General features: G+C 41.2%; 1 protein-coding gene across 1 annotated transcript in view; it reads left to right on the plus strand.

Moving 5' to 3' along the window:
* Positions 1-27,732, plus strand: part of cntln (centlein, centrosomal protein) — a 469,267-nt gene that overhangs the window by 11,947 nt on the left and 429,588 nt on the right. The window contains exon 3 of the mRNA XM_043717668.1: positions 7,846-7,934. Coding sequence (XP_043573603.1) covers positions 7,846-7,934 — 89 coding nt within the window. The remainder of the gene's footprint in view (positions 1-7,845; positions 7,935-27,732) is intronic.

Consider the following 27,732-nt stretch of genomic DNA (forward strand, 5'->3'; position numbering starts at 1 on the left):
TGCTCTCTCTCTCTCTATGAAGTTTCCGTGGCACTTGACAATTTGCAACATTCTAGAGGTTTACATTGAGAATCTTTCATTTGTCAGTGATCTCCATGCTTAGAAGTTCCATTAGCCAGGTTTGTCTTGCAATACAAAACACATTCGGCTTCTAATTCATTGTTGTTACACAATTGGAAAGCATGCATTCTGCAACTGTAAATAATTGCTCACTATAAGAATGACTGGAAGTTCGAAAGAATTAGCAAGACTAATTTGGGTTATCTTGTTGTTATGGGCAGAAATATGGACTGTGATTAAAGTGAGCATGCAAAGAATAGAACATTGTGAAATGTCCTGGAGAATTTAAGGTAGCATGGTGACTTAGTGTTTAGCGCTCTGCCTTACAGCATCAGGGACTCGGGTTCAATTCCAGCATCAGCCAACTGTCTGTGTGAGGTTTGCACATTCTGCCCATGTCTGCATGGGTTTCCTCCCACAGTCCAAAGATGTGTAGGTTAGGTGGATTAGCCATGCTAGATTTCCCATAGCGTCTGGGGATGTGTAGGTTAGCTGGATTAGCTATGGGTAATGCAGGGTTACAGGGATAGAGTAGCGGGATGAGTCTGGGTGGGATGCTCTTTGGAGAGTTGGTGTGGACTTGTTGGGTCAAATGGAGGGCTCTAAGGATGGAGTGGATCAATTGGAGAGAATACAAGCAATGATGAAGTTCTCAGATTGGTGGAAGGGGAAAGATCATTAATGAATATATAATCAAAACAAGGTTGCATTGGCCGTATTCTAATGCATGAGAAATTGATGTAGAAGCTGCTTGTTGAAAGAATAGGAATGCAGAGCAAGAAAGAGGAAGAAGATTATATGAGGCAACTTGTAGTTGTCACTGGGAGGCTCCAACATGTAACTAAGGGTGAAAGCACAAGACTGTGAAAATTGGTACAGCGAGCAGTGCGTCTGCTGTTCGGCAGATAAATACCATATAAAAACATAACTCTATTTCTCAACCGATAAGTAAGTTTGGGACAGTCTTTGCTTACACTTACCTGCAAAAGAGAGATTTTTAGCCTACAATGTTTGCAAGACTGCTGACAGTTGATTTAATCTGTTATTTAAGATTGAGTTTTGTTCATAAAAAAAGTGGCAACTACTGATTACGATATAAGTTATGAACTGGAATTAGAACTATATCCCCTTAATCCCCTACATGCACAGACACCCACCCACAACATGAAAGACCAGTCTCTGCAGAGGTGATGGGTTTTAAAAATGAAAAGGCAAAACAGAAAATAATATTCGATGGGCCTGCAAAAACAAAGGATAAAATGTGATAACTTCTTATGTCTGCTGAATTTCCTTTTGATGAAGCTGAATTCTGATAGTTGTAGATTGGAATCAGAACTGAACATTTATCATGTCCTGAGAGTCTTCAATGTTAACTTTGGATCCCATGAAGTCTCATAGCCTCCGGTCTAATATAGGTAAAGAAACCTCTTGCTGATTACTATTTATTACTGCCTGTCTTTGGCTGATGAATCAGTATTTATCCATGTTAAACAGCATTTGAAGGAAGTACTGAGGATGGCACTGGTGCAGAATGTACTCTGGTAGGATCTTTAATATCCATCAACAAGAGTGGTTTGCGAGCAGCAGTAATGACCAAGCTGGTCGAGTCATAAAGAACATGGGCGGCACGGTGGCACAGTGGTTAGCACTGCTGCCTCACAGCGCCAGAGACCCGGGTTCAATTCCCGACTCAGGCGACTGACTGTGTGGAGTTTGCACATTCTCCCCGTGTCTGCGTGGGTTTCCTCCGGGTGCTCCGGTTTCCTTCCACAGTCCAAAGATGTGCAGGTCAGGTGAATTGGCCATGCCAAATTGCCCGTAGTGTTAGGTAAGGCTAAATGTAGGGGCATGGGTGGGTTGCGCTTCGGCGGGGCAGTGTGGACTTGTTGGGTCGAAGGGCCTGTTTCCACACTGTAACTAATCTAATCTAATCTAAATAGCTGCTGGGCTGGGTTTGTGACAGGTGGGAAGAGAATCAACAAGATGGAAAAACATACTTGACCTTATTCTCATGCGTCTGCCTGTCGTAGATGCATCTGTCCAGGACAATTTTGGTGAGAATGAATACTGTACAGACCTTGTAGGAATGAAGTTCCAGTTTCACATGGAGGGAATGTTCCTTTGTATTATATGGCACCATCACCATGCTAATTGGAGTGGAAATCATACAGATCCGGTAAGTCAAACTTGGCATCCATGGAATAGTTATGGATCATCAGCAGCTGAATTGTACTGGAATGTAATCTGCAGCCTCAAGACCTGCATGCCCCCCATTTTACTAAAAGCATTAAGTTAAAGGATGAACTCTGTTTCAATGAAGAGAGCAGGATAACAAGCCAGGGGTAACACTAAGGATATCTATAAATGAGGTATCAACATGGTGAAGCTACCAAACAGGACTGAAATATGTTCGGTCTAGTTTTTCTTGTCGCAGTATGGATCTCAGCGATGGTGCATGGTCGTGAATTCTGGAAAAGCAAGTCAATGTGTCTGCATACTGATTGACGTGAGTGGACTGTCATCAGTGGATCAACTCTCATTCAATAAAGAGTGAAAGAGACATTGGAGAAACAGCTCCAGGCATTCATGAAAATGAGATGTCAACCTTGTGACTCTACAAAATCCGATGAGTGCCAAATAGCATACTCAGCAAGTGGTAGATCGAGCTCGGTCATTCCACAACCAAAGGAACAGATCTAAACTCTACAGCTCTGCCACATCCAGTCATAAATGTTGGTGAACAATTAAACAGTCCAATGGAGGAGGCGGCTTCAGTTTTTGGAGGTCAGTCATCTCAGCTCCAGGACACCTCGATGGGAGTTTCTCAGGGATGTGTCCTAAGCCATACCATCTTCAACTGCTTCATCAATGATCTTTCCTCCATTGGGTTAGAAATGGAGATGTTCTCTGATGAATGCCAAGTGTCATCACCATTTGCTTTTTTTCATATACTGAAGCACTATTTGCTCCTCCTCAAACACTGACATGGATGATATCCATGTTTGAGGTGACAAGCAGCAAGGAACATTTGGACTACACAAATGCCCGGCAACGCCATCTTCAGCTGAAGAGAAACTATCAACCTTTGACATTCAATGGCGTTGCCATCATAAAGTCCCCTACTGACAACATCTTGGGGGTTATAATTGATCGAAAACTGAACTGGACTAGCCATATAAAAAATACTGGAACACCCTTCCCAATGGCATTGAGGTCTACCTATAACAAATGGACTGTAGCAGTTCAAGAAGGATGTTTATCACCACCTTGAGGGGATCTGGGAAGGGCAGTAAATGCTCATCCAGCCAGTGATGTCCATGTCCCGTGAAGGATTTTGGAATAGCGTGATCATCCTTCACTGCGTGCTGAATCAAAATTCTGAAATTCCCTTCTGAACAGCACTGTGAGAGTAACTATGTAATATGTACTGCAAGCCGTTCAAAAAGACAGCCATTACCATCATCTCAATCACAATTAGACATGAGCAATAAATATTATTGTTTGAAATATCTCCCATTAGTGTTCCTTCTTGTCATAGACTTTGTTTACGATGTGGCATGGTGGAATATCCTGACGACAACAACAATGCATCTTGTTTAATCAGTGTTCATAACTGGTTTGCTTTCTTCTGCTATCTGTAATGTCAACTTTGTTTTTAAAAAGGGTTCCATACCAATTGCACAGCAGTTAAGCAACTATTTTAAGAAATTCAAAATTGTTAATAAAGCCTGGCTTTATGTTTAGGTCAATTTGTCAGTTTCACTATTTTTTGATGTTACTGCTGATTGTTCAAGTGAAATCACAATATTTTTCTTGGATTAAAGCAGACTCATTTGAAACCAAATAATGTCCAAAGTTAACATGTAGCACAGACTGTTACTGTTAATTTTAAATTTCTGAAGTTCGCAGTACCACGTTAAAGATTACTTGTGGAATATATACAATGGAATGACTTATCACTTGTATTTATTGAATCAAATACAGGTGATTCTTTATTGATATGGTGTTGTTTAGAGTTGTTGCATTTAACCTAATAACTTTGTTTTAGAGTAGGAGATAATACTCATTGAAATACCAGGTGCAAATTGAGACTTGAATGAAAATAAAAGTATTATTCCAAGTATTAAATTAATCAATTACTTCAGCCCATTTTCGCACTGTTTTAAAAAAAACTTTTCTTTGTAGTGACTAAACAATTATTAACTTTCTAAGTCAAAGAATCTGTCTCTTCAGTAGCAATGGTTTTCATTTTGTTCTGCAGTAGCAAAGTAAACAGACATTATTGCAGTACTGTAATGATTTGTATATTTATCTCCATTCTTGTAACAACTCTAAAATAAGCATCTAAACATCAGATTGAATGTGTTAAGTCCTCGTTTGGACAAGTTGCAATGTCAGTGCTTACCAAACATTTGGTACATGAGAAGGAAAAGTGAGATTTAAGTTAAATGAATGACAGTAGCATCCATTACAATCTGAAGAGAAGAGCCAAGTGTGGAACTTGAGTATTTGCAGCATCTATTTCAATATTTGTTTAAATGATGATTGTCCTGTTATTTGCTGAAGTTTGATCCTCTTATCAACAGACAGGATGCAGATTGAATGCTATGCATAGCACAGACCCATTGCTTTCCATCTATACTTTTTTTAAAAATGTGCTATTTTTATTTTTGGCAAAAATATGCAGATTACATGACTTGAACAAGCTAAGTGGGGTGGCAGAGTGGCACCGTGGTTAGCACTGCTGCCTCACAGCGCCAGAGACCCGGGTTCAATTCCCGCCTCAGGCGACTGACTGTGTGGAGTTTGCACATTCTCCCTGTGTCTGCGTGGGTTTCCTCCGGGTGCTCTCGTTTCCTCCCACAGTCCAAAAATGTGCAGGTTAGGTGAATTGGCCATGCTAAATTGCCCTTGGTGTTAAGTGTAGGGGAATGGGTCTGGGTGGGTTGCTCTTCGGACTTGTTGGGCCGAAGGGCCTGTTTCCACACTGTAAGTAATCTGAACCTAAATCTATTTAAATTATTTTTCTTCATTTCAATCACTGAATGGAAGTCTCCGTGTTCTAGAGCTTGTTAACGCATAATTATGCTCAGGGAAATGACCTGTGCATTCATTTGTGTGTAATTTCTTCTGACTTGGAAGGTCATTCTCATAGATGTCTTATAAATTTAATGTTCAATTGTTCCCCATGTAACAGTCTTTCTTCCATGATGCCACGATGCTTATTCAATGCAGATTTGCACATTCTAAACACACACACTTGTTTTACCTTGGAATTCTTAAGCTGCATTATCCACAGTACAACCTCTATTCTTTAGTAACTTTGACCCTGCAATTTCTATGCAGTGGTGAAAAATATATTAATTGTGACTGATTTGTAATGACGCTTAGAGTATTGAAATAAAGTATATTTCAAGTCATTCATAGAATTTGAAAAATAACTTGTATTTTTATTCTTGGCATGATATGAAAGACATCATTCCTAAAATCTCTTTTCTATAAACGTCTATTCTTAAATGGATTTTATTTGTCTAGGATTTGTGACAAAACGTGTTTTTTTTTTGAAAAGGTAGTACAAATTATTGGTTGCCATTCAACAAATATTCTTTCAGATTTTTTTTCATTCATGAGATTTGGGCTTTGCTGGCTAGGTCAACATTTATTGCCCATGCCTAATTGTGATCGAGATGATGGTAATGGGTGTCTTTTTGAACGGCTGCAGTACATATGATATAGTTACTCTCTCTGCTTTTAGGAAGGGAATTTCAAGATTTTGATTCAGCACGCAGTGAAGGATGATTATACGGTTCCAAGTCAGGATGTCTGATGCTTGAAGAGGAACTTTGTGGTGTTGATATTGGTGTTCCAGGGTATCTGCTACCCTTATCTTTCTAGATAGTAAAGGTCACAGGTTTGGAAGGTTCTGTTAAAGAAGTGGTGTCATTGGTGGGAGGAGTGAATGTTCAAGACATTAGATAGGATGTTAGTCAAACCAGTTGCTTTGTTCTGGTGTCAAGTTTCACCCATCTAAGCAAGTGAACAGTATTCACCTACATTCCTGACTTGTCTTGTAGATGATGGACAAATGTTAAGAAGGATTGATGTGAGTTGCCTGCTTCAGAATGCCTGACTTCTGACCTGTTTTTGCAGCCGCAGTATTTATATGTGTGGTACAGGTCAGTTTCTGGTCAGTGGTAACCTGCAAATGTAGATTGTGGGAGTTCAGTGATGGTAGTGTCATTGAATATCAAGAGGCAATGGTTACATTCACTTTTGTTTCAGATCCTTGTTCCCTGGCATTTGTGTGGCATAACTGTTACTTACCACTTATTAGTCTAAGCCTAAACATTGTCTGTGCCTTGTTGCATTTGGATGTGTGCTGCTTCAATATCTGAGGAGTTGCTGCTGAGCATTGTGCAGTCTTCAGTGCACATCACAGTTCATCATCATTGATGAGCTTATGATGGAGAGAATGTCATTGATTAAGCAGTTAAAGATGGTTAGGCTGAGCATACTACATTGAGGAACTCCTGCAGTAATGTCCTGTAGCTAAGGTGTTTGATTTCCAACAATCAAAATCATCTTCGTATTTTCCCTGAAGTATGACTTTAACTAGAGTAGAGATTTCCCCTTAATTCCCATTGACTAGGTTTTCTTGTTGCAATACTTAATCAAATGTTGTCTTGACGTCAAGGGCAATCATCTTAATTTCCCCTCTTGAATTTACCTCTTTTGCCAATGTTTGCACCAAGCTTTAATGAGGTCAGGAATTGAGTGGGCTTGGTGTAACCCAAACAGATCATCACGGCACAGGGTATTGTTGAGTATGTGCCTCTGCGTAGTTCTGTCAGTAACACCTTCCTTCGCTTTGTGGCAATTGGCTAGTTTGTTTTGTTGTGCATCTTGTGGGCAGGTTGTACATGGGCAGTTTTCCACATATGTTGGGTAGATATGCGTGTTGTAACTGGCATCTATCTGGTAATTATTGAAGATCGTATGTATATTTAATTTGACTGAATGCTGCTATCTGATCATGTCTGAACTTCGACACCAATTCTGTGTTCCTGAGAGGTTCTTGATTCCCTTTGACCAAAATGCACTGATCTCAACCTAAATATTTTCAAATCCATTACCCTTTTGTTTGACAATTTGTCCTAAGATTATGATGTTGAGTTCTGGATTTCCCCAGCAAGATTAAATAGCCTCTGAACACTAACCTTGTCAAACCGTCTCAGAAATTTGAGCGTTTCAGTAGAATCACCTATTTTTCAAAACTCCAAGACTCAGGGCCCATTCCATCCAGTCTGTCTTCATAGTGTAGACCTGTCATCGCAGGAATCAATCTGATCTTTTGTTATTGCACTTCCTTTAAGGCAAATAAATCCTTTTATTTTCTTCACAGATCCTGTGTGTTTTGCGTATTCCTGGCTTGTTCTATTTTTTTATACTTGATTTTGGGTAAATTTGTGTTTACAATTGCTGAAGTTTGATTTGCTTTTACCAGCAAGTAGAAACAATGTAAATGCCACCTGTTAAAGCTGCTCATGTCATCTCTTCAGATAAGCAAGAGCCACATTGGTATTGAATGGTCCCTTAATTTTCACTTTTGTCCAGTCCTTTGATTTCAATGCATGTTGGTCAAAGAACAGATAAGATCAGGACAACATGTGACACACAACATGATTGGACCGTTCTTGGAATTGTTTTGCAATTTTTAAAAATTTTAAAAAATGAAATGTTTTATAATTACTTTGGACAGTACTAATTCTTATGTTTTCTGTGCAGGCTGATAAAGAATTTGTATGGTCATTGTGGAAGCGTTTGCAGGTGGCAAATCCTGATCTCACACAGGCCATCAGCTTGGTTCTAGAAAGGTGAGAGAAGTTTTCTGTTAAAGTTTAAGATGCACATATGTTGTTACTCTCAACAGCAAATTCATGGGGCCAAGGATTTAGCTTACCAAGCCAAACTTACAATAGTGCTACCTGTTGCACTAGCCCTGATTCTCTTAAAACAGATGCAAGTATGGTGGGGACCGGTTCAGGAGGAGGGAAATGCAGGCTTACAAATCAAAATAAAATCGTAGCATTGCAGAGATGGCCTGGAGCTGAGATGACTGACCTCCAACAAACATGGCCATCTCCCTATGTACCAGATATGAATCCAACCAATGGATAGTTTGCCCCCAACACCCATTGATTTCAATTTTTCTAGGGATCCTTAATGTCACACTCAGTCAAATGCAGCCTTGGTGTCAAGGGTTGTCATTCTCGCCTCGCGTCTGGAAATCAGCTCATTTGCCCATGTTTGAGGTCAGGATCTACGTGGCCCTGGTGGAATGTAAACTGGTGTCAATGAACAGTTTATTGCTGAGCAGATGCTGCTTGATAGCACTGTTGATGACACCTTCCATTACACTACTGATGATAGTGTGGACTGATGGGGATGGTAATTGGCCAGGTTGGATTATCCTGCTTTTTGTGTACAGGACATACTTGGGCAATTTTCCACATTGTTGGGTAGATGCTAGTGTTATAGCTGTACTGGAAAGGTTGGCTAGGGGAGTGGCAAGTTCTGGAGCACAACTTGTCAGTTTTTTTTTGCTGGAATGTTGTCAGCGTCCATAACCTTTGCACTATCGAAAGCCTGTTTCTTGATATCATGTGGAGTGAATCGAATTTGCTGAAGACTGATGTCTATGATAGTGGTGACCATTGAAAGAGTCTGTGATGGAACATCTACTTGTATTTTTGTACTTCTGTATTTTATAAATACAGTTTTATTTAATCTGTATAATAAACGTGTTCTTTTGCTAAAGGAATATTGACAACCCCTTGTGAATATGTTCTGTAACTGATACCACAGTAACCAAATTATAAAAAAAAGCTTATAATGTGACAAGCCAGATTTCATTTTGAGACCTGTCTTGTCCAGTATTACCATCAATTGGGTTCATACTAAAACACAATGTACGTATACAACACAACACCATCTCTGTTGACCTTTCGATTGACTCCAGATCATCAGATTGCATATCTGATCTCCAGTATTGGAGTTTCAGAAATTTTTTTTACTTACTGTTAGGTGATCTCCAAGGTAGATAGAGGTAAGGTGCTTCCCTGGTTGGGGAATCTAGAACCAGGGGCACAATTTAAGAAGGAGAAAGTGAGGACTGCAGATGCTGGAGTACCAGAGTCGAAAAATGTGGTGCTGGAAAAACACATGCCAGGCCACATCCGAGGAGCAGGAGAATCGACGTTTCGGGCATGGGGCATAAGCCCTTCTTCAGGAATGAGGCTGGTGTGCCAAGCGGGCTGAGATAAAAGGTAGGGGGGAGGGAATGAGGAAGCGAGAGAAAGCTACATTCATCTCATGTGGTTGGAGGGTTCCTAGGCGGAAGATGAGGCGCTCTTCCTCCAGGAGTCGTGTGGCCAGGGTCTGGCGATGGAGGAGGCCAAGGACCTGCATGTCATTGGCGGAGTGGGAGGGGGAGCTAAAGTGTTCAGCCATGGGGCATTTGGGTTGGTTGGTGCGGGTGTCCCAGAGGTGTTCCCTGAAACGTTCCGCAAGTATGCGGCCTGTCTCCCCAGTGTAGAGGAGATCACATCGTGTGCAGCGGATACAGTAAATGGTGTGTGTGGAGGTGCAGGTGAATTTGCGACGGATATAGAAGGATCCATTGGGGCCTTGGGGGGAGGTGTGGGCGCAAGTTTTGCACTTCTTGCGGTTGCAGGGGAAGGTGCCGGGAGTGTAGGTTGGGTTGGTGGGGGGTGTGGACCTGATGAGGGAGTCGCGGAGGGCGTGGTCTCTCCTGAATGCTGATAGGGGTGGAGAGGGAAATATATCCCTGGTGGTGTGTCTGTCTGGAGGTGGCGGAAATGACGGAGGATGATGCGATGTATCCGTAGGTTGGTGGGGTGGAAGGTGAGGACCAGTGGGGTTCTGTCCTGGTGGCGAGTGGAGGGGCGGGGTTCAAGGGCGGAGATGTGGGAACTGGAGGAGATGTGGTGGAGAGCGTTGTCGACCACGTCGGAGGGGAAATTGCGGTCTTTGAAGAAGGAGGCCATTTGAGTTGTTTGGTAGTGGAATTGGTCCTCCTGGGAGCAGATGCGGCGGAGGCGGAGGAATTGGGAATATGGGATGGCGTTTTTACAAGGGACAGTGTGGGAGGAGGTGTAATCTAGGTAGTTGTGGGAGTCGGTCGTTGTAGTAAATGTCTGTGTTGAGTCGGTCGCCCGAGATAGAAATGGAGAGGTCTAGGAAGGGGAGGTAAGAGTCTGAGACGGTCCAGTTAAATTTGAGGTTGGGGTGGAAGGTGTTAGTAAAGTGGATGAACTGTTCAACCTCCTCGTGGGAGCACGAGGTAACGCCAAAACAATCATCGATGTAGCGGAGGAAAAGGTGGGGGGTGGTGCCAGTGTAGGTGCGGAAGATGGACTGTTCACATATCCGACGAAGAAGCAGGCATAGCTGGGGCCCATGCGGGTGCCCATGGCTACTCCTTTGGTTTGGAGGAAATGGGAGGATTGGAAGGAGAAGTTGTTAAGAGTGAGGACCAGTTCAGTCAGTCGAAGGAGGGTGTCACTGGAAGAGTACTGGTTGGGTCGGCAGGAGAGGAAGAAGCAGAGGGCTTGGAGGCCTTCGTAATGGGGGATGGAAGTGTATAGGGACTGGATGTCCATGGTGAAGAAAAGATGTTGGGGGCCGGGGAAGCGAAAATCATGGAGGAGGTGGAGGGCGTGGGTGGGTGGAGGGCGTGGGTGGTGTCACGAATGTAGGTGGGGAGTTGTTGGTCTGAGGGGGACAGGACAGTGTCGAGGTATGCAGAGATGAGTTCGGTGGGGCAGGAGCAGGCTGAGACAATGGGTCGGCCGGGGCAGTAGGGTTTGTGGATTTTGGGTAGGAGGTAGAAACGGGCGGTGCGGGGTTGTGGGACTGTGAGGTTGGAGGCTGTGGATGGGAGATCTCCTGAGGTAATGAGGTTATGGATGGTCTGGGAGATGATGGTTTGGTGGTGTGAGGTGGGGTCATGGTCAAGGGGGCAGTAAGAGGAGGTGTCCGCAAGTTGGCATCTAGCTTCAGTGGTGTAAAGATCGGTGCGCCAAGCTACCACTGCACCTCCCTTGTCTGCCGGTTTGATGGTGAGGTTGGGGTTGGAGCGGAAGGAGTGGAGGGCTGTGTGTTGTGAGGGTGAGGTTGGAGTGGGTGAGAGGGGTGGACAGGTTGAAGTGGTCAATGTCGCGGTGGCAGTTGGATATGAAGAGATTGAGGGCGGGCAAGAGGCCAGCACGGAGTGTCCAGGTGGATGGGGTGTGTTGGAGGCGGGAGAAGGGGTTGTCAGAGGGTGGGCGAGAGTTCTTGTTGAAGAAGTAGGCGCGGAGGCGAAGGCGGCAGAAGAAATGCTCGATATCTAGCCATGTGTTGAACTCATTTAAGAATAAAGGGGTGCCATTTAGAACGAAGATGAGGAGAATTTTATTTTAACCAGGAACAGTGACTCTTTGGAATTCTCTATTCCAGTGGGTTGTGGAAGCTCAGTCTTATATTTAAAGTAGGGGTTGATAAATTTTTTTGTCTATTGATGGTGTAAATGGTTATGGTGATAATGTTAGTAAAAGGCTTTGAAGTGTTTGATCGGCCATGATTGTTTTAAATGGTGGATTATGCTCAACAAGTTGACCTACATCCATTTCTGTGTTGCTGTGTAGTGGCAGAAACCACTGTTTTTGTTTCATGCCACAAATTATGCACCCTCGATACCCAACTTCATCTCCCAGACAACTATTGTCATGAAAGCAAAATACAGCAGACATTGGAAATCTGAAATGAACTCAGGAAGTTTGGAAATATTTAGCAACTCTGGCCCCATTGTGGAGAGGAACAGAGATATGTTTTAAGTCAAAAATTATCCTTCAGAGTTCTGAACAAGAGACCCATTTGACTCCAGATGTTAATCCTGTTTCTCTCTACATGGACTACTTATAATCTTGCAGTGCTATTTTTCTCCAAAATGAGCTTTAAATCACATAGCTGTATCACCAACAAGGCAGTTTACTTTCACCTTCGTATTGTTGCTCAGTTCTACCTCTCATGAGCTCATCTACAGTCAAGATTGTCATCCTTGTCTTTGTTATCTCAAAACTGAACTAATCCAGTGCACTCCTGACCAATCTCTCCTGTTCTACCTCCATAACTCTGGGATAATCTAAAACTGCTGCCTACACCCTAAATCTCAAACGGTCCCAAATTCATCTATCGCTCCTATGCTTTCTAACCTATACTGGCTTTTGATTAAACAATGCTGTGATTTAAAAACCTTCATCCTTCTTTTGAATCGTTTTATAATCTCACCTATATCCATCTATTTTCTCCTTCCCCACAATCCTCAGATATTGAAGGTCTTTAATTTTGGCCTCATTAGTATCCTTGATTTTTAGTCAATAGTAGCTGTGCCTTCAGCTACATTGGCCCTCAAGTCTAGAATTCCTTCATTAAACCTCTCTGCCCCTCGCTCATTTCCCTACTTTTAAGACATTCTTTAAATACTACTCTTATTTAACAAACTTGTATCGTAATGCCTTATTTTGTTTTGCAGTGTTCTTGTGAAGCAGCTTGGAACATTTTATGATGATAAAGGCTTGTTTTTATAACCATTTTTGTAAACTAAATTTTGTGTGAAAAGCACAAACTATTTTGTTCTTCAGTTATCATTTTGATTCTCATTCTGAAGAGGAATGACAGATTTGTGTTAGGATATGTTTTGACAGGTACAGGCCAGCCTTGAGCAGCTATTATTCATTTCTGAACCCTAGTATTGAATGTTGGCTGTTATCAACCACCAGGGTTTAGGTTTTTGCTAGGCGGAGTCCAGATATATATTTTTCTAGTTGCAGTTCTATTTCAACTTGCATATCATAACTCTCCAACATGCCTGATTGTATGTTCTCTATCTAATCTATCTATTTATCTCATCTATCTCATCTATCACACACACATACCCAGACAAGTTCTCACCCAATTATCCTTCACTTATTAAATAAACACCACCTGTTCCTGTGTCCCACTTGGTCGCTAGCATACCTTTCTAGACTCTTGTGGATGATAATGAGTATTTGCCTGAAGAAAGCATTGCAACCAAAATATGCCTATGTGATATTTATGCATTGGCAATTCTGAATACAGGCGGATATAAGCAAAGATAGTCCATTGTGACTCTTTCATGTAAAACCTAATGATTTTTAAAAATGGTGATTTTTTTTCCAGGGACAAATGAAGAGAACTGAAAGAAAAGCATGAATTCTTAAAGTCTTTTATTGGACTTAACTAATATTTCATCCACGTTGATTAGTTTGCTAAGTAGTAACCAAATACAAGAAATAACGAAAAGGTATTTTTGCATTTCATAACTAAGTGAACCTAAATTTGCTTGTGCAACATCTTTATGTAATGCCATGCTTCTATCAGATGTGTAATATTACAGAAAAATTCCACAGTGATCCCTAGGTGAGCAGGTTATCGGTAAACAAGTGCTGCTTGAAGTCATTGTTGGTGGCATCATCTATCACTTTACTAATGATCAAGAAGGGTCTGGTGAGGTGGTAATTGCCAAAGTTGGATTTGTTGGATTACAGGACACATCTGGGTAATTTTCCACATGGTCAGGTAGATGCCAGGATTTGGGTTATGCCAGGACCACTCAGCTGCTGACTTTAGTTCAAACATGGACAAAAAAATGTGTATTTCAGAGGAGAGGTGAGAGTGACATCAAAGTTGCATTTGACCATGTCAGGCATTCCAAGCAAAAGTGGACACAGTGGGAAGCAGTGTTAAACTCTGCTCGTTGGAGTCATAGACAGCACAAAAGAAAACAGGTGGAGATTAGTCATATCAACTCCAGGATACCTCTGCAGAATTCTTGAAGGTAGTGTCCTTGACCCGACCACCTTCAGCTGCTTCATAACTGACTTTCCCTCCATTGTAAGATCAGAAGTGGGAATGTTCGCCATAATTGCACAGTTTTCAGCACCATGTGTGACTCGATAGATATTAAAGCAGTCCTTGCCTGATTGTATGAAGTCCTTGACACTATCTAGGTTTTTGGCTGGCAAGTGGCAAATAACATTCACACCACACATGTCCCCAGCAATTACTGTTTCCAACGAGAGAATCTAACTGTCATCCCTTAACATTCAATGGTATTATCATCACTGAATTCCCCACTGTTAAATCCTCAGGGTTATCATTGTACGGAAGCTAGGCTAACTATACAAATATTGTGCCTACAAAAGTAGGTCGGAAGAATAATTGGTCAGTAACTCACTTCCTGATGTCCCAAAGCCTGTCCACTGTTTACATGGTATATGTCAGGAGTGTGATGGAATACTCTCCACTTGCTTGCAGTTCCAACAACACTGAAGAAGCTTGATACGATCCAAGGCAAAGCACCTTGCTTGATTTGTACTATAACCATAAACATTAACCCCTCTACTACTGATGAGCGGAAGCAGCAGTGTTTACCATCAGTTGAACTGTGACAATTCACCAACAATTCTTATCCCATTCCAAATCCCCAACCACTTCAATCCAGAAGGACAAGCGCAATAGATACATAGGAACACCACTGCCTGCAAGTTACTCTCAAACCCACTCATCATCTAGACTTGGAAATATATCTTCATTCCTCTGTGTCACGGAATCAAAATTCTGGATTTACTTCGCTAATGACATGTATTTACCTAAATCAAGTGGACTGCAGTCATTCAAGAAGGTAGCTCACCACAATCTTCACAGGGCTATCTAGAGATGGGTAATAAATGCTGGCCCAGCTAGCGGGCATTCACATTTCATAATTGAATTTAAAGGAGCATTTGCATCCCCATTTTTCTCTGGCACTGCTCCCACATATAAGAAAGACTTATAGCTTGTTGGTGGAACCCAATCTATATTTAAGTAAAAACCGAAAAAACTGAGAAAGGGTCACTCGACCTGAAAGTTAACTCTGATTTTTCTCCACAGATGCTGCCAGACCTCCTGAGCTTTTCCATCAATTTCTGTTTTTATTTCTGATCTATATCTATCCCTGCATCCTTCAGAAACCAAATTGAGTGACTTGATTACTTTGAACGCTAGTTGATCCTGTTCTTGCTTTTCCTCTTCCAGTGGCAATAGCAACATTCTCTTGCTTGATGAGAACAGATGGAAATTACTAATTTCATATCTCAAACATGTCCTCTGCTGTCTTTTTGCCCTAATTTGGCACTCTATTCATTGGCAACCCTTTTCTCTTTATAGATTGAGCTATCTGCTACATAGGATGTTGTTCTGGATCAATTGATGTTTATGCTTGGAGGGAGTAGTTTGTGTTACTTTAGAAATGTCTCAGCCAATGTGGTTGTAAATAGTGGCAATGATGTAAAAAGGACAAGATTCAGTCAGCTGCATAATAAACTCACCAACCAGTTGATGTTTCCGTTCATGCCACCGGTATCATGGAAGTTGAGCTGATATCCCCAAGAAATGGGGTATATTTGAGGAAATGATTGGAGTCAAGGATGGATCATTGGATGTTCTTAGTAGATTGTATAAGAGTGAGAAGAAAATCCAGTGTTGTAGATCTCTTGGCTGTGATGAGTGGGAGAAATCAAGGGCAGCCCAATCTAGCTGGAAAATGGAACTGAGGATATTTGGCAGTCAAGATTGCAGAGAGATCAAGGTAGATGACCGATCATGGTCTTAGTTATTGAGCCACTCTTTTGGTGTTGGAAGTAATAGAAAAATGACAGGAGAGGTCAAGGTGGGTGTTTAAAGGAATGAAGTATGAAGGGATCTAAGACACAACAACACATTCAAGGACTTTGGAGAAGTATAGGTGGTTTGGAGGGACAGGGATTGAGGTGGGTTCTTTTGAGCATGGTGGCTTTTCTGATGATGTATGATGGTGGTGGGGAAAGGAAGTAATAGAACCGGAGGAAAGGATGCGAATTATAATGTCAGTTAGTCTGAGGGATCAAGAAGGGATGTTGTTGGTTAGTGGTTTGTTGGAAAAAAGAATTAATGTTGTTAAGGTAAATTTTATGTATGAGGCAAGTTCAGATAGAATCCCTATTTTTACTAGAATCCCTACAGTGTGGAAACAAGCCATTCAGCCCAAGAAGGCCACACCAACCCTCTGAAGAGCACTTCATCCAGACGCCTCTCCAACCTATCCCTGCATTTCTCATGGCTAACAAACCTAACGTCCACATCCCTGAACACAATGGGTAATTTAATAAGGCTCATCCCTTATCCTTTGCAAAGACCAATTATGCTGCTGCTAGTAGAAAATGAAGATTACTTGGAAAGTAACCTGAAAAAACTTATCGAAAAGTTTATACCAGCATTGCAGAAAAAGCCTTTTGAGGAGAAGAGCACAGAACTCTTCTGTTTTTGTTTTTGAAAATTGGAACAAAAACTGTATGGTACGGCTAACCAGAGTGTGCCAAACGAGGGAGATGTGACCTGTATATCTTTTATTAGATAAAAAGAACAAAACTGAACGCAGTACTGCCGATGTGGTCTCACCAAGACTTGTAAAGTGGCAAAAAAAACTTCTCTACTTTTATATTCCTTTCCAATTTAAATAAGCACTATGAATTTTCTGCTCTCTTGAGTGGTGTTGGCAGTGGTGAGAAAGTTGAGTAAATAGTGAAAGAATTAAAAAATTAGAAACTTGACTTCAAGGAAAGCATGTTTGATTTTCCATTTAAAGTTTAAATGGTGAGGTCAGAATTTCACGAGTGACTACCTTATTTCTGTATATTTAGATCACATTATTATCCTTGGGGGTTGTTTTAACTCAATTGGCAGGATGGCCAGTTTGCAAAGCAATGTGATGCAGACAGCGTGGGTTTAATTCACGGGTTGATACCGTGAAGAACTCTACTTATCAACCTCTCTCCCCTCGCCTGAGGTATGGTGGCCCTTGGGTAAATCACCACCATTCATCTCTCTAATGATGGAGAGCAGCCTTTTGATCTGGTAAGACTATGGCGAATTGACCTGATGCTTTTAGCGCATCTTACCGATGCAGAAACTATATGATGCAAATTCCTGATATAAAAGTCAGAACGTTTACCTGATGGCAGTGGTTTGCTTCCTTCTCCATGCTTTTATTTAACCTTTCTTCACAAAAGCATTCCTGCATGCTCTATGGACATCACCTTCTTCCACACTTCATCCACACATATCAACCTGTTAAACCTCAGCTGGAGTATTGTGTATTATTTTGGGCGCCCCATAAAAGGAAATGTGTGAATGCATTAGAGAGAGTGTAAAAGTGAGAGAGAGAGAGTAGAACATGAATAGTTCCAGGAATAAGAAATTTCAGTGACAGGAATAAATTGAAGAAGTTGGATCAGTTCTCCTTTGAGAAAAGAAATCTGAAAAGAGATTTGATTGAGGTTTTAAAAGTCAGAGCGGGCTGGATATAGTAGATAGGGAGAAGTTGTTCCCACTTGTAAAAGGAACAAGAACAAGATATAGACTTAAATGATGTACAAAACAAGCAAGGATGATGTGAGGGAAAAAAAGAACTATTCAGCAAATAGTTAAGATATGAAATGTGCTGCCTGGAAATGTGGTGGAGGTAGATTCATTTGAATCATTCAAGAGGGAATTAGATGAGTATTTGGATGGAAATAGTGTGCAGTGTATGGGGAAAAAAGATATTGGCATTAGGTAATGATACTCGTTTGAAGAGCTGGTGCAGGCACAATGATCCAAATTGCCTCCTTCTGTGCTGTAATGATTCTGTGAGCCACCAGTCTCACCACTTCGCTATTGCCTGCTAGCGTCAATTCACATAGCACCTGCCCTTCAGGACTTTGCTTTGGATGCCAGGAGCATTTATGCCATATATGCTGCTGCCAGGGCACTTTTACGAGTAGGGGCAGATGCACATTTCATGTATCTGCACTGGAAACATCTTATGGCTCTTAGACTCCAACTGAGAAAGTAAGCTGTCAGCCTTTGTGGCTTACATTGTTTTTCAGAGCATAGGCTCTTCAATGCCTTAGTATCATACATCGCATTTTAACACTGAGGGAGAGACAGATTACATATTACAGTTCAAAGCATTGAGCAGTCAAGGGGGTGAACATGGTGCTAAACAGCAGTGTTGTCCACTGATGTTTCACTTATCACAAGTGTCAACAGTTTACATGGCAAAAAACATTGCATGTACTTCAACCAAATGACCATGACTGAAAGTTTAAAGGAACAAGCTTTAGTGGTCTGTCAGGAGATACTGCAACAATGCTGCGAGAGGTTTATATGATAACAGTCCAAAGTGTTGGGGATAGTCAGTCTTGCAGGTTAAGAGCAACCAGTTGGGCTACTGTGGAACCATTGATCCTGGAGCTGTGCTGTTCTCAGTCACGGTTGACATGCCAAGTCAATCTGTGGGGGTAGTTCACTATTGGTCATGGAGGTTTGGGCAATAATGGCCAAGGAGCTTATCAGGGGGCAATCTGTTGATTCCTGGGGAGAGTGGGAAACTCCAGTCTAGGGTTGCGGTTATTGGACTGGGTCATGGAAGGAATTAACACAGTAAAGAGAAGAGATTCAAGATTAAAAACTGTAATTTCATTGTATCGGAAGGGAGTGGTTTTCACAAGTCAATGTCTCTCTGTAGCCTCAGCATGGTCTTTCATTCCATCAACATTCAACTTATCTGTGACCAGTTCTGGGAGATGCCTTGATGCTGACATTCTAGACAAGTCTGTTGGGAAGTGATGGCTGCTGAATCCACATGTGGTTGATGACACCTTCACTGTATCGTCAGACTGACACTGAATGAAAGTGCGACACTGCTTAAGCTTCTGCCAGAGTGGAACAGACCGTGGGTTGTCTTCACAAGAGGTTTCGATGCCTGGACATCACCCTCAACAGAGAGCATTGCTTGCATATAGCTTAGCAGGCTCCACTGAAATAAAAAACATCCAATGAATTGGCATTCTTCTGACTTGTCATCTCCATTTACATCTAAACTTATGCATTCACCCAACGTACGATTCTCCTTTGTTGTCTAAAGCAGGAAGTATACGAGGTGCAGTGCTCGTGTCCCCATCTCTGATCGGAACGTCTGGAGTCAGGTCCAGTTTGCGCTGCAGGCTTGTTATTAACATTTCTGAACAGGTTAATTAAAAAGATATAGTTTAAAGAAACATGGAATCTTGATTTCTAAAATTGTGTTTCTCGTAGGGGTGCCTTTATATATAGTATGGGTTTTCTAACATCAGGAAAATAATCAATGCCAATGTGCACTGTAACAAGGGAATAAAGATAAGTAAGTAGTTCCAAAGAACAAGACTGAATGAGTGCATGGATTAGCCTCAACTCCTGCATGCTACATATGCAGATCTGTTATTACAATTTAATCAGTTCAAATCATATTAGCTAGATATTTAAATTGAGCAACTCAAAAATAATATGAATAGACAATATAACATTCACTCAATCTGTACACTGTCATTACGAACAGTGATCAAATTACTACTTTCCATGCAATAGAGTACAGGACCATTAGTTATGTCTTTTCCCTATAAATGAATAACATTGGACTGCAATTGTCCTTTGCATGACTTCTATTTTAATTGTAAACATATTAGTCCCTTCAATTGAAAAAAAATTAGGCAATGCAGCATTTTTCTTTGCCAGCACATCTGTCATTTGAATGACATTTTATATACAGCTCAAGCAATGAAAATATATGCAAAGCAGGGTAAGGTGCTAGAGTGGGGCAGACGCCACCTAACAACACTTGCCATCAAATGCCACATCAGTAACTTATTTCTCATTATGAAATTATCCCTCAGTTATTCCCTTGCCCCTCTGACATCATCTTCAACTTTGAGGGACTCAAGCTCTTTCAGACACAGATTAAAGCAAATTGGCACAAATATCTTGGCCATTTGTCACCAAATTTATCTGATCTACATTAAGTTCTACTGAACTTCAATCTACTCTGCCAAGTCTGTTCACTGCTCTGGATCTTATGGATTTATTTTTCCACTAACATCCATCTAGTTAAACATCTGTGCTCTGCCCCTTCAAGCATCACTTTGAACAAATGCTAGTATGTGGTCTTATTGTCACAAACGAATGTCTGTTTTGTCAAGCCGCCCATGTTTGTCTCTACTTTCCCTTATTCACCAAGGCGATGCAGCTTCTTAGGTTCTTGCCCTTGTCCTAAATCTCTAGCCTTGAAGTTTTTTCATATGTCATTCAGAGTAGCATCAAATCGGGCCACCACAATTTGTTTTGTTGCCCTTGACATGAAGGCAGTATTTGACTGAGTGTGACGTGAAAGCCTTGTGTCACAACTCCGTGTGGGCAGTGTCAGGAATCAAGCCCCACTAATCTAGGAGTCACCACAGAAGTGAAAATGTAATTACACCTCTGAATTGCCCAATTCTACCTAATTATCTAGTTCAGATTAAAATAATATGCACACTTTTTCTATTAGCAGGAAAATTACTATTCCAAACAAATTGTCTTTAAGAAATGACATGAAAGAAACATGAATTGCTAAATTATAAATTTAAAACGGAACTCTACACTTTTTTAAAATTGCTATCCACATATGAACAGATAGAAAGATAGGAAAGACATGAATAATGTAAGAGAACAAGAAATTCAGAAAAACACAGTTTGATACCAAGTGTGAATCAAGATTGTGATAGCACACTTCCTACTTGGTTGGGATGAGTGCAGTTCCAATAACAGTTAAGAAACCAAACACTAGCCACAACCTTCAACATTCATGCATGCCGTTACCAGTATGTACAAGATGCACCACAGTAATTCACTACACCTTCCAAACTTTCAAATTGTACTACTGAGGATAGTGGTAGAGATAATAGGGACATTACAACCTGCAAGATCCCCTCAAGCCACACACTCCCTTTACCGGGAACTATGTCTTGGTTCATTCACTGTTGCTGGGTTAAAATCCTGAAACTCCTTCCTACTATGTGAACTGCAGAGGTTTAAAAAGGTGTCTCAAGAGTGCGTATGCTTGACACATCTTGTGAACAAATAGAAAAAAAAAATTGGAGATTATTTTTGAGGAACTAATGAACAACTTTTACATCTGCACTATGGTAGCACACTAGAACTCAAGCCACGCTATTCTCAGACCCATCACAAAAGTTAAAGATTTTTTTAAAAAGAGAATTCCCTAATTTATTTGACTTTCAGACCCAATTTACTGTGCTGTATCGTAATAATTGCTCAATTACAGTATTTTAACTTTGCCTGTGTGGGTTTCACAGTTTTCCAAGCATTCACCAGTGAAAGCAAAGCGATCAAGTGACACTTGAGGGAGGATGAAGACTTACGATCTGAATGTGTGCAAATGTTTTTTCACAGTACTTGTGCTGAGGGTATTTTACACATTTTGGAGGTGCTCTCAATGCCTAGAATTTCAGAGATCAAATTTGCATTTTGGAGCTGTGATCTGTCAGATTAGCTTGGGTGCTGCTTAGGCTGTATTTCTTTCGACATATTTATGAACATACGAATTAGGAGCTAAAGTAGACAACTGCTCCTGTGGCCTGTTCTGCCATTTGAAAACAGGTGTCATGAGACCTCCGAGGAGGACCAAGACAATCAACATTAGCAACAATCTGATGTTCATAATGGTGTTGTTTGGCAGAGAGAAGATTGGTGGAGAGATGCAGCTCACTGGCGAACAGACCTGGCACAAACAATCTAAAGGCAGAAGATAATAGCCTCTTTACATGTTGGAATATCACTGTCAGGTGGTGGCAAACATTTCTCGAATAAACTGTGTTGCAAAGTGAACATGATGCCTCTGCTTTCAAATGTCACCACTGTTATCAATGTTATTGTTTCTAGATCCTTCTAGGGCTCTTTGGAGGTCTCTGTGAGATTTCAGAGTTGGCCACCCACAAATGCAGAATTCAGTCTGTTCACCAGTGCAGTAGATTATGTTAGCTTTGCTTTTAAAGTGAAGGGATACTGTGTTTGCTGTTCTGGCCGATTCCCACAGTTGCAGGCAGTCGTGCCTTCAAGTGCTAATATAAGATAATACAATACGATTCAGTCTGTATGATATAAAAAAAATGGTTGGAGGCACTGGATACTGCAAAAGCTATGAGTCCTGACAACATTCCGGAAATAGATTAGATTACATTACAGTGTGGAAACAGGCTCTTCGGCCCAACAAGTCCACACTGACCCGCCGAAGCGCAACCCACCCATACATTTACCCCTTACCTAACACTACAGGCAATTTAGCATGGCCAATTCACCTGACCTGCACATCTTTGGACTGTGGGAGGAAACCGGAGCACCCAGAGGAAACCCACGCAGACACACGGAGAACGTGCAAACTCCACACAGTCAGTCGCCTGAGGCGGGAATTGAACCCGGGTCTGTGGTGCTGTGAGGCAGCAGTGCTAACCACTGTGCCACCAACTGTGTACTACTGTGTACAATAGTGCTGAAGAATTAAGCTCCAGAATTTGCCACTCCCTAGCCAAGCTGTTCAGTACAGTTACAACACTGGCATCTACCCGACAGTGTGGAAAATTCCCCAAGTTTGTCTTGTACATAAAAAGTAGGACCAATCCAACCCAGCCAATTACCACCCCATCAGTCTACTTTCTATGATTAGTAAAGTGTTGAAAGATGTCTTTCAACAGTGCTATCAAGCAGCACTGCTCAACAATAACCTGCTCATTGAAGCCCAGTTTGGGTTTTGCCAGGACCACTCAGTTCCTGACCTCATTTCAGCTTTGTTTCAAACATGGACAAAAGAGCTGAATTCCAGAGGTGAGTTGAGAGTGATGGTCCTTGATGTCAAGGCTGCATTGAAGTGAGTGTGGTATCAAGGAGCTCGAGCAAAAGTGGAACCAATTGGACTCCGGACGCAAACACTCCAGTGGTTAGAGTTTCTTTCTGGCACATAGGAAAATGATCATGGTTGTTGGGGGTCAGTTACCTCAACTCCAGGACATCTATGCAGGAGTTCCTCAGGGTTATGTCCTAGGCCTAAACATCTTCAGCTGCTTCATGAATGACCTTCCCTCCATCATACAGTCAGAAGTGGGGATGTTCGTCGATGATTGCACAATGTTGAGCACCATTTGCGATTCCTCAGATACTGAAGCAATCCGTGTCCAAATACAATAACATTCAGTTCAAGAAGGCAGTTCACCACACTTTCTAAGGGCAACTAGGGATGGGCAATAAATGCTGGCCAGTCAGCAATGCCCACATCCCACAAATGAATAAATAAAACACAGTGCCCACAGATCACTCAGCGACAGTCAATTATTGCAAGCCTACTCCTTCAATTTGCAGCTGAGGTGAAACCATAAAAAGTTATACATACAAGATTCCTGAGCAGCTGTCAAAAAGCAGTCCACACTGCTTAGTCTTTTCACTCCTGGAAGCATTTCTGTCTGTTGGCTAGGAACATGGCTGAAAACTCCTTTTTGAAACTGGGAATGAGACCCATAAGTAATTTGGTGATTTTAAAAAATAATTTATGGGATGATTAGGCCAACATTTGTTGATCATCCCTAATTGCCCAGAGATTGGTTAAGAGTACACTGCGTTGCTGTAGCTCTGGACTCCTATGAAGACCAGTCCAGGTATAGATGGCAGTTTCCTTCCCTAAAGAACATTAGTGAACCAGATTGGATTTTCTGACATCCAGCAATGGTTTTACAATCATTATTAGCCATTTAATTCCAGATTTTTATCAAATTCACCAACTGAAAGTGAAATTATGCTATCTTCCATGATGGGAATTGAATCTAGATCCCCAGGACATTACCTGCGTCTCAGCATTAATAGTCTAGCAATAATACCACAAGGCCATCACTCCCAATCTCCATGCCACCAGTATATGACCCACCAAATGTCTTGTAGAACAAGCCATTGGCATGATGACATTAACTTCATGTGCCTGACAGATTTGGAGGAATCTTTTGGGGTGCACTGGCCAGACTTTCCAGAATGTGCGCAGTGCATCTGGACCAATGATGGGCAGTCTGAGATTTGCAGAAGCAACATACAGAATTTCCTTGAAGGGGTAGAAGGTGTTGAAGAATGATGTGGGCAGAGGTGCATGTTACTTCAGGGGATGCCTTCATTTTGTGAGATTCATTGAGGACCTACTTAATGAGCACAGGCAAATGTCACTTCTCCACCTTATCCCTGGCAATGTCACTAATACAAAGCAACAAAACATTATTTTCACAGTTTCCCAGTTCACAGTTTCTTGGTGTCAAGCTCAAGTTTCTCTATTCACACCAAATAATGGAACAGTTCAGTTGCCCACAAAGAAGAGTGGAAAATTAGTACAAGCAGTGCAGAATAATATTCATTTGGCTGAACATCAGACAGAAACTTAATAATCTGACAAGATGTAACACACTCTTGAGCACACACTGATGTAACTATGTTTCTTCATTCTTTCCCTTCTTAGCACTTGTACATAGTACAAAGTATGGTTTGGCAGAGGTAGATCCAAGCTGTACAGTTGTTTGCTCTGACAGCTCAGATGCTGTAAGCTGACATTTGCACGGTTTTACAGCTTGTGTGAGTGCTGTCAAAGGTTTGCTGCACCCTGAAATGATATGCTAATGCAGTGCTGGGCTCGAGAGCCTCTGGCAGTTGACCGGCATTGACTTCTGGTTTGTTAATTGTATATCAGATGGATATGAATTGTATTCATGGAATCATAGAATGGTTACAGTACCATTCAGCTTGTCCATTCAGTATCAGCGCTTTGCAAGAGCAGTTAAGCCTGCTCTCTTTATGAACTCAGGTTCTTCTTTCTAGATCTGACTATTGGATGCCATGGGTTAATTTAAGAGTCATGTCACCCATGTGCCAACATTGTTGTATAAATTTGAGCCTGCTTTCTTGAAAGCTTACACATGAAAATGACAATTTAAATGCCTTGCTTGTGTATAAATTTGGCTTTTATTTATAGCTTAAGTTTTCTGTCAATGTTGTGTTTGCAGCTTATTTAAGTGGCTGAAAGAGACTGCTGGGCATCCCATTTGATGCACCATCATTGAAGGGTAACTTCATCCTGTGACAAGAATACAGTGCATATTTTGTTATTAATAGCACGTAGAAACACAGGAGATAGGAGCAGAAGGAGGCTATTCAGCTCTTCGAGCCCGCTACACCATTCATCACAATCATGGCTGATCGTCTAACTCAATAATCTAATCTTGCTTTTTGCCCCAGATCTTTGATCCCATCTGTCCCAAGTGCTATATCTAGCGGTCTCTTGAATCCTTTCAATGTTTTGGCATCAACTCCTTCCTGTGGTAATGAATTCCTCGGGCTCACCACTCTTTGGTGAAGAAATGTCTCCTCATCTCCATCCTAAATAGTCCACCCTGAATCCTCGGACTGTGACCCCTGGTTCTGGATGCACTCACTATTGGGAACATCCTCCCTGCATCTACCTTGTCCAGCCCTGTTAGAATTTTATAAGTCTATCAGATCCCCCCTCACGATCTGAACTTGATTTGCTATGCTGTTTTCCTTTTCACAGTAGCAAAATACCTTTGAGTGATCAAATACAAATGATATGACAATTCGTCATGATTTACAATATTGCTGCTTTTGAGCAGTTATGTCACATATTTTGAATCATTATCCATTTTTGAAAGGAGCATGATATGATGGTAAGAAGTTTTCCCTGTAGTCACTTGGAAATGAAGTTATTATTTCAGGGTAGTTTTGGTAATTGGTATTTATTATGGACACAGTCATTTTGGAAAGCAGAATATATTTCTGATAATTAGAATACTTATTTGACAGTTTGTTAGTTTAATTTTGGAACCTGTTGTCACAAATATTTATCTTATCTGGATTTTGGTTGTATTCACAGAAGTTGGATACATATGTTTCCAACCACTCAAATATTAACCCTTCCCAAATTTATAATTTTGTACTGTGATTTATTAAACACTGCGAATGCTTTCTAAGTAAAAGCCTGCCTCACTGACAGCAGCTATTAAATCACCTAAAAACATGGATTAAAAGAGTAAGAGGTAAGAAAAATGTGTAAATCCTATGAATTTCTTTGCTATGTGTAAAGCTGTAGAATTAATCATAGAAATTAGAAACCTTATGCAACTGTTGGCAACCTGGCTGTAATGCTTGAGGAAATTGTGTAATGGCTGTTTTTGGCCATTTTGAGTGGAACTGCCGCCATGTGTTCATTGCAAGAACGTGTGTGGTGTAGAAAGTAATGACTGCAGTTAGGAAACATCTGTTATTTGACAAATAGCATGTGCACTATACCAGTACATTCCTGGCACCACCTGTGGGTCCATGAGACCAAAACTGTTCATTCTGATCAATGCAGAGTACTTAATTTCAATTTATTTTAAGAAGGGGAAAACATTTTTTTCTGATATCTGAAATTGAACATAGATCTCGTAGTCACTGTGGTGTGAATTTCCTATGAGTACGTTTTTAAATATAAAGAAATTGCGTTTTATCTTCGATCCCAAGTGGAATAAGTTACAATCTGAAGTTAGTCATCTTGAAAAGTACAGAAATGGAAGGAAAGAGCTTCCCATCAGTTAGCAAGGGAATCTTCAAATTTTGAATTAACATAAGCTATTCTTTTGGACTGCTTTGTAGACATTCCTTGAGCATCGGCATTTTCAGTGGTCTAAAAATTTCGGAACTGTATTGGATGTTTTCCAAGACTACACACTCCACATACTTGAATACCCTCCATATAACAGTTGTATTGTAATTCTGTATTTATACTGGAGAACCACTTCCTGCAGCAGTGTTTTATACTGGCAACTGCTTCTCTACATTAGAAACTGTAGCATTTACCTTGCAGGCAGTTTAAAACAACCACAGTTGAGGTGCATGGTGGTTTTAGGGTCACCAAATGAAACTGTTAGGTCCATGCTTTCTTTGTGTAAACAAAGCAGTCAGGAGTGTTTACCCACTGTGGCCATGTTTCTAAATATGTTTCTAACTGCCTCAGTCTCTGGCCATGACATTAGCATTACTGGGATAAGGGTATAAGCCATTTGCAAGATCAAATTATTGCTGATGCTGAAAATCTGAAATAAAAGAATAAATTACTGAAAATGGTTAAGAAATCAGGCAGCATTTGACAAGAGAGAACTGTTATGTTTCATATTGATCACCATTTGTCAGAACAGCTACCTTGATTTAGTTAGCGATAAACAGCTAACATAAAAGCACCAAGGGAGTAAATGGTTTTGAGTTACTTATCAAAAGATGCTAAACTTCCTTCAGTTTTTGTTTGAGCTTGTAGAACATCAAAGTTGAAACTTTATTGCTGGAACAGCACAGCAGGTCAGGCAGCATCCAGGGAACAGGAGATTCGACGTTTCGGGCACAGGCCCTTCTTCAGGAATGAGCAGAGAGTGTTCAGCAGGAGAAGATAAAAGGTAGGGAGGAGGGACTTGGAGGAGGGGAGTTGGAAATGTGATAGGTGGAAAGAGGTCAAGGTGAGGGTGATAGGTCGGAGTAGGATGGAGCTCTTTCCACCTATCACATTTCCAACGCCCCTCCTCCAAGTCCCTCCTCCCTACCTTTTATCTTCTCCTGCTGAACACTCTCTGCCCATTCCTGAAGAAGGGC

This window comes from Chiloscyllium plagiosum, chromosome 2 (genome assembly GCF_004010195.1).
Source record: "Chiloscyllium plagiosum isolate BGI_BamShark_2017 chromosome 2, ASM401019v2, whole genome shotgun sequence".
Lineage (NCBI taxonomy): Eukaryota > Metazoa > Chordata > Chondrichthyes > Orectolobiformes > Hemiscylliidae > Chiloscyllium > Chiloscyllium plagiosum.